Source organism: Seriola dumerili, unplaced genomic scaffold, assembly GCF_002260705.1.
Source record: "Seriola dumerili isolate Sdu_G_001 unplaced genomic scaffold, Sdu_1.0 BDQW01000161.1, whole genome shotgun sequence".
In the NCBI taxonomy this organism is placed as follows: Eukaryota; Metazoa; Chordata; class Actinopteri; order Carangiformes; family Carangidae; genus Seriola; species Seriola dumerili.
This window is the reverse complement of record NW_019174416.1, coordinates 6,857,616-6,869,753: the sequence shown is the minus strand read 5'-3', so window position 1 is coordinate 6,869,753 and position 12,138 is coordinate 6,857,616. Positions and strand designations below refer to the sequence as shown.

The following is a 12,138-nucleotide window of genomic DNA, read 5'->3' as shown; positions in this document are numbered from 1 at the left end:
GAAAACCAAATACACCAAACCAACCAAATAATGAAAATGGTAGACAAGGGAAGGTAAGAGAGACAGGAGATGAAAAGTAAGAAGATAAATTCAATATAAAACACAGGGTTTATCCTTACCTCAGCCAGACACACCCTGGTGAGTTTCTTACGGAGCGTCTTGGCCCTCTTCAAGGCCTTCTTGGTGTTCAGTACTGGAACGCTCATCATGGGAGTTTTAATGTTGGAGCTGGCCACCATCAGGATCTCTCTTAGTCTGTGAGACAAACATATACATATAGAGAGTGTGAGAAATAGAGGGAAAGTATGGTAGAAGGGTTGGATGAATGAAGCAGGGAGAGCGTAAGGTGAGAGGAAATCAATTGAAGGGATAGACATATAGAAGTGGACATAGACTAGGCTGCTCAGAGAGAGACACAGCAGTCTACCGCTGTTTATTGTGACATAAATGTGTAAGTGTATGATCACAAAACAACCACAAAATTAAGCTCAAAGCCCCTTAAAATAATAAATCGTACATAATAATAATAATAATAATAATAATAATAATAATAATAATAATAATAATAATGATAATAATAACAACTAGTAAAGCACTCAGTAGAGCACATACCTCCGTTAAGGCCAAATAATGCAATGTCTTTTGTCCTCAAGTATAACTTTAGTTAATCCTTTAATCCTTATTTATGACAGCTGTGTGGTTTTATTAGCTGCCTATGTTATTTCATTTATTTCATTAGCTGCATGTTGAACTAAATACTGATGTAAGCATACCTAATTCTGCTGGTGGCTTATGCTCTGTTACTATTAATAAGAACTGAATTTTCTTCATCTGCACCAAATTGTACAAATTCATAGATGTCATTTTACATAAAGATTCAAACATTATTTCACATTGAAACGTTAAGGAAAGTGACAAAATAAAATTCCTGGATCCGCCCCTTTAACCAAATCAGCACCTAAATTTCGTGTGTTCTTCCCTGGCCCCTGCCCCATGCCTCCTCAAAGTTTGGTGCAAAACAGTTCAATACTTTTTTGCATAATGCTGCTGACAAATGAGCAAACAAACAAACAAACCAACAGACACAGGAAAAACATAACCTCCTTGGCAGAGATAATAACAATCTAAATCTAAATAATGAAGGATGTTTCATGTCTACTAATCAATGAGCATCATCGAGGACTGCATTTAACTCTGTTGATGAGGAGCTTTAATCAGTGCTGTAGAAAACGGTTGTACAGGACAGGTCACAGCTAGAGAAAATAATGATACATCCTTTCTTTTGTTTCCTCTACATTCCTCTGTATCCTCTCTGTATTCAATCTTCTCATCCAGCAGTCAGACATGTATTTTCTATACCAAACCATTGCTGGGTTGTATCGTGCATTTTGCTATTTGCTTTTTTTGTGGTTTCACTTGACGCTTCAGAACTGCTTCTTTAACACGCAGACTGTGGTGAGTCTGGGAAGCATTTTGCTCTTTATTCCAACCACCTCTTTCATTTCACAAGCTGCTGTGGTTGAGTGAGACAGAAATCCTTTTACATTAACATACAGGGGTTGGACAATGAAAATGAAACACCTGCCAATTTAGTGTTGGAGGTTTCATGGCTAAATTTGACCAGCCATTGATTGCACATTGCACCAGTAAGAGCAGAGTGTGAAGGTTCAATTAGCAGAGTAATAGCAGTTTTGCTCAAAATATTGCAATGCACACAACATTATGGGTGACATATCAGAGTTCAAAAGAGGACAAATTGTTGGTGCATGTCTTGCTGGCGCATCTGTGACCAAGACAGCAAGTCTTTGTGATGTATCAAAAGCCACGGTATCCAGGGTAATGTCAGCATAGCACCAAGAAAGACAAACCACATCCAACAGGAGTAACTGTGGACGCAAGAGGAAGCTCTCTGAAAGGGATGTCCGGGTGCTAACCCAGATTGTATCCAAAAAACATAAAACCACAGCTGCCCAACTCACTGCAGAATTAAATGTGCACCTCAACTCTCCTGTTTCCACCAAAACTGTCCGTCGGGAGCTCCACAGGGTCAATATACACGGCCGGGCTGCTATAGGCAAACCTTTAGTCACTCGTGCCAATGCCAAACGTCGGCTTCAATGGTGCCAGCAGCGCAAATCTTGGGCTGTGGACAATGTGAAACATGTATTGTTCTCTGATGAGTCCACCTTTACTGTCTTTCCCACATCCGGGAGAGTTTGGAGTGTGTGGAGAAGCCCCAAAGAAGCGTACCACCCAGACTGTTGCATGCCCAGAGTGAAGCATTGGGGTGGATCAGTGATGGTTTGGGCTGCAATATCATGGCATTCCCTTGGCCCAATACTTGTGCTAGATGGGCGCATCACTGCCAAGAACTACCGAACCATTCTGGAGGACCATGTGCACCCAATGGTTCAAACATTGTATCCTGAAGGCGGTGCCGTGTATCAGGATGATAATGCACCAATACACACAGCAAGACTGGTGACAGAGTGGTTTGATGAACATGAAAGTGAAGTTGAACATCTCCCATGGCCTGCACAGTCACCAGATCTAAATATTATTGAGCCACTTTGGGGTGTTTTGGAGGAGCGAGTCAGGAAACGTTTTCCTCCACCAGCATCACGTAGTGACCTGGCCACTATTCTGCAAGAAGAATGGCTCAAAATCCCTCTGGCCACTGTGCAGGACTTGTATCTGTCATTCCCAAGACGAATTGATGCTGTATTGGCCGCAAAAGGAGGCCCTACACCATACTAATGAATTATTGTGGTCTAAAACCAGGCGTTTCCGTTTCATTGTCCAACCCCTGTTTATTCAGGGTCTGAAAATAGACTTATGTATTAGAAATGTGGGGAACTACCATCACACACAACGGTGATAGCACCTGTCAGACTTCCTTTTTTTATAGAATGACTGTGTATTCACATCCTTTGTTCAAGGAGGCTCAATTGAGGCTCCTGCTCACTTACCATTTGTCACTGAGTTAGAAGTACATCTACAATATGGACACTGGTTTCTCAGAAAAAAACGTATTCTATTTTCACTAATTTAACTTTAAAAACTTTGTGGAGAATTCGAAAGAGTAGTGCACAATAAAAAGGTGCATCAGAAAATTGTGTTTAGTTAATTGACTTAGACATTAACCAAAGCCCCAAACAATGCAGAGAGAGGTAAAAATATTTCATATTTGTTATGCTTTAACCCAACGCCACTATATGCAGCATGTGTGCTAGTCATGCTTGCCTGAAATATATGCTATATATGCTCACTGCTAATGGGTCAGAAAAGTGCTCTATGTTTATAGTTTTATTAACAGTGAGTTTAATATAATACATAATAATAAAGGCTGAAGTTGAAATTGAATATGTATGCTCTGAATGATCTGTTAATATCCACATAAAAAAGGTAAATAAGGAGGGAGGAGGTGACATTACCGAGGTATTCCCAAAGTGACGTTCATCTCTCCTCTGCCAGCAAAGTGGAAGGTGTTGAGGGTCATCTGCGTGGAGGGCTCACCTATGGACTGAGCTGCCAGCAGACCAACCGCTTCACCTGGATCACACAGTGAACGCTGCCATTTATAGTACAACAGCTGGCGAAGGCTGAGGACACACAGAGAGAGAAGGATGATGAGTAAAATCAACCTCTCAACAAGACACAACAGGTAGAGACACATATATAAATAGGTTTTTTTATTTATCAGGAATCATTATTGTATTGTGATGTTGTCAATTGTCTTGTCACACTGGTTAAAATATTAAAAAACACCTTGTGAATGTTCTGCAAGTGTTGTGTAGTAACGGCACTAAATTACAAGCTTAATTTGTTTCTGGCTTTAGGAAACAAACAGTGCAGCGATCGACTGAATGAGGAAAGAAACGTAATTTTATCTATTGTTATGTTTTCAGCACTACAAGACTGCCGTGTCGAAATTAATCTCATGTATTTATAGAATTGATCATGTGTAAAGGGGATATTTACTCTTGAGTATTTGATGCTACTATTAATTACTTCTATATTTAAAGACAATAAAAGACACCAAACAGTTGGGTATTTGTCATGGAAACTGCAGTGTAAAACTAGCTTAGCTCATGCCACTTACTGTTTGTGTGTAGTACATATTTATCCCCAGCAGCCATGTTTGAGAACAGCGGGGCCCATGAACCACACCTTCACTGTGGCAGCCATTTTGGCCAGTGGCATCCACTGAGGAGGAGGCACTGAATTTGACAAGGCTGCAATCTTTTCAACATCAATTCACCATCAGCTGTGGACTAATCCACATGGGGCTGTTGCTGTTGTCATTCACTTAGCTGTGGATTAGGATTTAAACCTGTCTGTGACAAGAATCATGTGCTCTCTTAAAGCACATTGCTTGTTTTGTTTTTTTAGCTTGGTTCCACAGAAGCTGTGGTTGGATAAAACAAAATAAGGACGGCGATGGTAGGTGTATGATAACTTGTGAAGTGGGGAAAGTGTTGTGTAGCAACTGAACTATATTAAAAGTTGAATTTATGTCTAGCTTTAAGAAACAAATACAGTGCGGTGGTCGACTAAATGAGGATTTTATTTTATTTATCATATTCTTTCAGTTTTGGGAGTTACTGGCCTGTTTTCACATTCAGATGAAGGTGTTGTATCATTATTTTATGTATTGTTACGCTTTCACCACAGGAGGACTACTGAAATTTGTCTCATTTATTTATTTAAGTGGTTCATGTGTAAATGGTAGATTTAAGCCTGCATAAATACATACATATATTTAAGCTGAATTAATGCATCAAATGTAGTAATATCCTCCGTTTAATCCTAAAAACACGCACACCTGCAGTGTCAGACACTATGCCCTGTGGCGATGAACCTTTCCCACAAATTTGAGTTATTTAAAATGAGACCATTTAATGGGCTGGACTGTGAGCAGCAGCTAGTCAAATTAGTCAAATCAAGTAAAAGCCTGAGGCCTTTTTCCATCGATCCCTTGACCTTATTGTCTTGCTGAGGACCAGAAGAGCTCACAAAAGCAGAATACTAAAAATCCTCATATGCAAAGGTAAAGTATTTTCTTTGATTTTCTGGCTTCATAAAATTGCATTAAATGTTACAATGTAGAAATTTCTTTACCCATGTGAAAACGCTCACGTTCAGTACCTGTGGGTGTCTAGCGTGTCTTTACTCATGCTGCCTCTGTTCTGCAGATATTTCTCTGTGATGTCATGAAAGGTTTCAGACACTGATCCGAAGCAGACATCTGGCCTAAACGAGCCGAGCGAGGGCTCAGGGCAGCGAGAGGACTTCCTGCTGTATTTTAATCTGCTAGCTTCATCCAGAGAGTGCCACTGCTGTGCAACCTGCGGAGGGAGCACAGTTTAAGTTACAGTTTGGTTACACTAGGCTGGAGATAAGGACTGTTTGCACTAAGGCTGCAGGAACAGAGTCTGGTGCCAAATCTGACCGATGCTTTGTACACTTTAACTTTTCTGTGCATAAATACCTGCAGCATGACAGCATTTCTGCCATTGACATCTGACTGTGTTGTTTGCTCAGTCTGTTTTAGTTTGGCCAACTTCTTCTGGGAAAACAACAGGAACGCTCCTGACACAGATTAAAACACACAAATACACACAAACATTACATGGTATATATTCACAAAAGCAATGTTAATATGTCTCGTTAACGTTTCACTTAATTGTCCTGATCCAATGATCCTCTAATACAGGTGATGTACTAGAAATCTACTTTGTGTTGGAGGGGGCCACTAATTGTAGTAGTGGAGGAACAAGCCTCCCTCATTTTAAAAATCATGTTTTTGTCGCCCCAAATTTAAGTTTGATTTACTCACTGAAATCTCTCTTCACTGTCCAGCCACTATCATAAAGATAAGAGAAGCCTGGAGAGTTCATAAAATTACTTCATGTAGGTTGTTCTAACCTTCTAACTGGTGATAGTCTGAAAAATCTGCTGACGTTCAAGGCTGAAAAAAATACCACAACTTCTCTTACAGTTTTTCCAGAACAAAAATAAACCATCAAAGATGAGGCAGTAGAAAACAATGTCTATCACTGAAACCTATTTATGTAATTAAAAATATTTAAATTCAAATACTATTTTTCTTCGATTAAAATGATTATGTAGAGCAGAATAACCAGTTTCATCTTATTGTGTTATTTGCTCCTACTTTCCGCACATCATACACTTGATCATACATTCAAGTTAAATTATTTCATGGGCTGTTGATTTTCTGCTGAGCACATCCACGGATTTCTTACATAACTTAAAAAGGCAGTGAAACCACAATCACTCTTGCTCAATACTGAACTCTAACAAGAGGGTTAATGATAAAAATCTTCACCTTTAATATAGCCTCAAACTTTGAAAAAGACTTAAGACAAAAACTATTTAGATTTTAGTCAACAAATGATAATAAATCTGATTAAACTGATTATCAGTGGTTTGAGCAACTGAAGATGTGAGAACATTTCACTGCCTTGACACATGTTGTTATGTACCTCTCCGTGGACCTGCATTCTCTCTCTTTGCTTTCCAGCGCTGGATGGCTGCAAAGTGTTGACTGGCGGTCTGAGGGTCCAAACGTGCCAAAACCTTGTCCAGGCCCTGGGACCTCTGGATGACCTAACAGGCAAAGCACATACATGGTTGTTTCCCTTCGACTGTTCAGCTCTGTGGGGAGCCGTGTGGTTATTAATGTGTTATTCAAACACTAGAGCTTCTAATCTATGTGCTAAAAGAAAAAGCTTCAACTGTGAGAAAGCACAAGGTCAACAGTTTCACCAACACCAAAAACAAACATTGGTTAGGGAGGGAAAGTGGAAAGTGTGTCAGAGTGTGTCACGCTGAAGTGCACAAACAGTGTATCATTGATCCATTCTACTTCTACATAAGATACTTCTTACTGGAAAATAAAAAATGTACAAATATTTTTTGTAATTATGTGACACTATGGGCTTTTCTGAGTAGGAAGATAAAGTAAAATGTGCTTTAACAGAAGGGATACATTCAGCTAAGCCACATTTAAGACACAAAATTGTCAAGATTGGTATTATCAAAGTATGTTCAACATTCTGGGAAATACACTTATCTAGCAAAGAGATTTACATGAATATCACGGTCATGTCTTCATGTTAAGAACGGACTAGAGCCGGCTAATTTACAGAAGCACTTCTAATGCAGACGAATCATCTTGTTTAATCCCTACAAAAAGGCAAAATGTAAAAAGGCTATTTGTAGATTCAGAGGTAGTTACCTGCTGTAACTGTTTCAAGAATCATCAAGTTAATTAGTGAGTTTTAGACCTTCTGGTAGGCATGTTTTTGTTTTTTACTTTGGAGAGAGCTAGGCTAGCTGTTTCCCCCTACTTCCAGTCTTTAGGCACACTGTCACCTGGCTGTAGCTCATGTGTGTAGTACATATTTATCCCCAGCAGCCACGCTGGAGAGCAGCGGGGCCCATGAACCACACTTTCACTGTAGCAGCCATTTTGGCCAGTAGCATCCAATGAGGAGGAGGCACTGAATTTGACAAGGCTGCAATCTTTTAAATGTGAATTCACCATCTTCTGTGGACTAATTGACTAATCCTCATGGGGCTGTTGCTGTTGTCATCAGCAGGCATGCAAACTGGTCAGGGGTGAAAAAGGTGAGAAAGATGCGGTGAGCAGAGAAAAACACAGATCCACTAAGAAAATAAGCTACTAAACGCTAATGTCTAATGGGTTTTTGGATGACTCCTGTGCTGCTGACATGTCATGACAGCCTCGACTCACCACAACTTCCCCCCCAAGTTTTTTCAAGTTGTCAGTTGACTCCATAGTGCTCTGTTTCACATGAACCACTGACTGCCTGATTTACATCATGCATGCAGCACGTCAATCAGCTCGATATGCTGTGGTACAGTGGTCACACAGCGCAGGTCACAGCAAAAGTTGGGGGATCTGCCTGGTAACAGATTATCCGACAAACTGAGAGGACATCATTATCTCAGATGTCCATTGTGAATGAAAATACATAAATCTGCTTAGAAATCATAAAAAAGATGCTGCTTCTAGCTCCAGAACTCCGTTTTATGTTTTAAAGTTTAATTTAGTATCAATGTAATCCAGTGATACTTGTCTGGAAGTACACGAATGCACTGCAAATAGCTAACCAATTTGCCAAAATGTCACCAAATACAGACTAAAAAGACACAATCCTAAAGTTAGCCTCCACATTATGGGAACTCCAGGTCGCTCTTTCCCAAATCAATGATAAAAAAGGGGGTCTCAGATGGGACAGCTCTCTCGACCCTTCCTGAAGAGGGGCCCACGTTGTCAGATGTTGAAAACCCCTGTTATAAATGATAATTTTTCATGTAGCTTCATGTTTTAGACCTCAGTTACACTTCCTAAACCACAGCTAAAATAATCCCAATATGTTCTCCCCATGATTATTTGTTTGAATAACGTGTGGTGCACCTGTGAGGGTGTCAAGGTAAAAAGCCAAAATAAGACAACAACATCAGACATTCAAACAAACTACGTATATACATACAAAATGTATATAATCATTTTCTCACTGCCTAAAGTTCCATCAGCATTATTTATATACACGTAATTATTTACAACATGTTCACGAGGCTATGTTGGTGTTTTACCTCATAGTTGTCCTCTATGAAGGGGAATTGTCTTGGCTGCAGGAACTGAGTCTTGGGGATATCCAGCCCATCTTCACCGTACAGGAACTGGACCACAGATCCATCGCTGTCTCTCACTGTTAGATCGTACTGCACTACCAAACCCTCCAGATGCTTTATGACACATCTGCAGAGGAGAGAATGTGAGGGAGGATAGAAGAAAAAGATAAGTGAGGCTGAGGGTGTATTTTGCACTACTAAAATTTAAATGAACAATTCCACAAATGCCAGAGCCATGTTGAAGCAGAGTTTCCTTCGTGAATCATCTGAATTTTGGTACAAAATATCTTTCTGTACTTAACTTGTCAGTGTGTTTGAGTCAAAAGTAATAATACTTCCAGGAGTTGAGTGGGCTTTACAGGGTTGCTGTGACTAAAATATACCAAGACAACTGCAAATCTTTTCTGGTTCATTGAGCAGTGAAGTTTACACTACCTTTGCAGGTATCCTGATCTAGAGGTTTTCACAGCTGTGTCGACCAGTCCTTCTCTGCCAGCCATACAGTGGAAGAAAAACTCCTGAACACAACAGATTAAACACAGACAAGGAAGAAAAGGTATCATGATGAAACGAGAGTCTTGTAAAACCTCTGAAAGAGCTTAAGTTAAAAAGTCATTCTCATTTAAAAGACTTGCAAGAGTTACTTTGGAAAAGCAGCTTTTAAAACAAATCCTCTACACAACTCAGACACACTCACAGCTCTCTTCATGTACCTGTGGTTTGATGCCTGTGAGGAATCTTCCAGAGACAAAGCCTCCAGCCCCAGGTGCAGGGTCATATGGTTGGAAGCATGGCAAGAATTTCCCAGAGGGCATCAGTGGAGGCCTACGGCCCTCCAACTCGATCTGACCTAGCAGACACGAAATCTGAAACACAGTTAGTGAGTTAGTGAGTTGTGTGTGTGTGTGTGTGGCAGTCTGCATGAGGCTCACATCTCTTTACTGTGAGTGTGTGTGGTAGATTGCATTTTATTGTGTGTATAAAAGTGTGTTTTAGTGTATCTTAAATTGGGCATGTTGGTGTATATGTGTGTGTGTGTGTGTGCGTGTGTGTGGTGATGGGGGGGGGTTTACCTGCATGGTGTTAACAGTAGATCCCTTGGCACCTGACTGGACCATCAGCTGAAGGTTGTTGTCTGGGAAAGATGTGTGGAGTCCGATGGGCATACACACCTATGGACACACAAGACAGTATTTTCATCATGTCTGACCACATGCATTACTTTCGAAAAAATATCAATTTCTATTTCATTCATCTTTGGAAGAAAAGAAAAGAAAGCTGACAGAAAATGAGAAGAAATCACGTGACACAAAAGTTGCAAGCTGCTCTGTAAGTGACCATGACTGATGAAAAGATGTCAGTACAGGAGCCAACAGGACGTTAAAGTACATAGATCAACTGACTTCTTCAATCAGGAACTATGAATCACAGGAACCAAACTCAGGAGCTGGACTAGGAGCTGTAGAGACCGTCTGCATGCATTTTCACCACATGTGAATAATTACGACACACACATCGTTCAAAGTACTTTCCATGGATCAGGGACATTCTTGTTTTTGGAACGGACTGAGTGGAAGTCAGGAACTATACTCATTTCCACAAAAAGTTCATGATCCCCTGTGAAAGCTTCTGTGGTGGAAATGTCTATTCCATTTCACAAAGTGTTCCAACATGAGTAATGTTCACTGTACTGACTGTCAGCAGTTGCAGTAGTGTTGGTACCAGTAGTAATAGTGACCTTGTTGATGTCATTGTTCACTTGGTTGGCCACTTCTTTGAACTTGTGGTCGGCCATGCTGAAGTCTCTCTGGTCTGGGTTGAGGTGAGCGTCCTGCCAGCGGCTCTGAGCCTCAGCTTGATCCACGTTGGAGGGCAGGTTGAAGGCTGCCTGGAGGGCCTGAAAAACAAGGAACAATTAATTTACCCCTTTCCACTGAAGATTATTTCATTTTAGGTTGTTTTTAAAGCCACGATGTGTGGAATTTGAAACAATTAGTGGTAGTTTCGATGAATTCGATGATATTGGGCCTAATGTAAGAATAACTCAAACAAACTCAACAAAAATAATATAACCAAAAGAAACTTAATGCTAAATGTATATTCAGTTCAGCACATTACCATCATCATAGCTTCCTGTATTTGTATTCTCTTGTATTAAACCTCTGCAGCTGTCACATCCCATATTAGCTAAGGACACTTAACTTTAGAAAGATGTTTTTTAGTGTCTAATTTCTTTTTTTATTTCTGTCACAGTAAAGCTGTGCTCTGTTCAAACATCATTGGTAGCTATAGCCTTCTATTAATATTTTCTAATTGTTTTGGAGCATTTGCATCAGAAAACCTCACAAAAAAATAAGAGATTTAGAAAAAGATTTTGCATGAGGCCCACTGTGGCAGAAAGTTTTGAATTGAAAGTTTCTGTTTATTGGAGAGGCTGAAGGTAATATAGTTAAGACTCCAGCAATCAGTCATGACAGCATAATAGTGCTCTTTGACTGTAGCAGTTTATGTCTGTGTGTAGTACATATTTATCCCCAGTGGCGATGTTGAAGCACCGTGGGGCCCATGAACTACACCTTCACTGTGGCAGCCATTTTGGCCAGTGGCATCCACTGAGGAGGAGGCACTGAATTTGACAAGGCTGCAATCTTTCTAAACACTCATTTACTGTGGACTATTCGTCACGTCTTTTATTGATAAACACAAAAATTGTGCCTTAATGAAGGCGCTCTATGTATTTACGTTTAATAGATTTAACGTCAATAATCAAAACAACATCAGGCTTTCAATTTCAGCAGAACGAGCTTGTGCTCAAACTCACTTTGGTGCCGATCGTTAGTGATTTTTGAATGATTTTCTTCCTCTGCTTATTGGCACCCGGTTTCACCAGAATGTCCTCCACACCTACACACGCAGACAAATAGGGCTTAAACATGACACTCATCTTCTATCTTCAGTGAATTACACACAGCAGCTGACAGATTTAAGCTGATTGTGCCTGTCTGTAATATTTCAGTGTCAGGCGTGTGTCTCATATTTACTGTATCTGGGTTCTTACCCAGAGTGAAGCCTCTGTATAGCTGCAAGTAGGCAGTGAAGAGTCGAGCCAGACAGCTGAGCAGTTTGCCGCTGGTCTCTCCTCCGTACAGCTCATAGCAGCAGTGGACCAGACCGTAGGCTGAGGAGCCATAGTGAGCTTTGTCTAAAACCCCCACCAACAGCTCCCCCTGGCGAATCACCACCTGGGAAACAAAGAAAAAGGGGAGAGTTTGGACTTTGCCTGAAATATGAATACTTCTACCCCTTGCTTTACCCAGTTTGCTGTCCATGCTTGTTTCAAAAATCTTTTTTTTTAGTAATTTATTTCATTCTCATGGAGACAAGTTTCAGTATGCCAAACAAAAACAAAATGACGCATGAGTTCGAATCAAGCTGTATCTATGCTGAGACGTC

At 40.4% G+C, this 12,138-nt stretch overlaps 1 protein-coding gene across 3 annotated transcripts in view; it reads right to left on the bottom strand.

Moving 5' to 3' along the window:
* The window catches only part of polr1a (RNA polymerase I subunit A), a 28,015-nt gene that overhangs the window by 7,766 nt on the left and 8,111 nt on the right, over positions 1–12,138 (bottom strand). For all 3 annotated transcript variants that reach the window (XM_022751754.1, XM_022751755.1, XM_022751756.1), the window contains exons 18-29: positions 11,744–11,927; positions 11,507–11,589; positions 10,424–10,582; positions 9,759–9,857; positions 9,399–9,551; positions 9,121–9,203; positions 8,647–8,812; positions 6,507–6,630; positions 5,492–5,592; positions 5,149–5,348; positions 3,435–3,602; positions 120–255 (exon numbers count right to left, since the gene is read on the bottom strand). In XM_022751754.1, the coding sequence (XP_022607475.1) occupies positions 120–255; positions 3,435–3,602; positions 5,149–5,348; positions 5,492–5,592; positions 6,507–6,630; positions 8,647–8,812; positions 9,121–9,203; positions 9,399–9,551; positions 9,759–9,857; positions 10,424–10,582; positions 11,507–11,589; positions 11,744–11,927 (1,656 nt within the window). The remainder of the gene's footprint in view (positions 1–119; positions 256–3,434; positions 3,603–5,148; positions 5,349–5,491; positions 5,593–6,506; positions 6,631–8,646; positions 8,813–9,120; positions 9,204–9,398; positions 9,552–9,758; positions 9,858–10,423; positions 10,583–11,506; positions 11,590–11,743; positions 11,928–12,138) is intronic.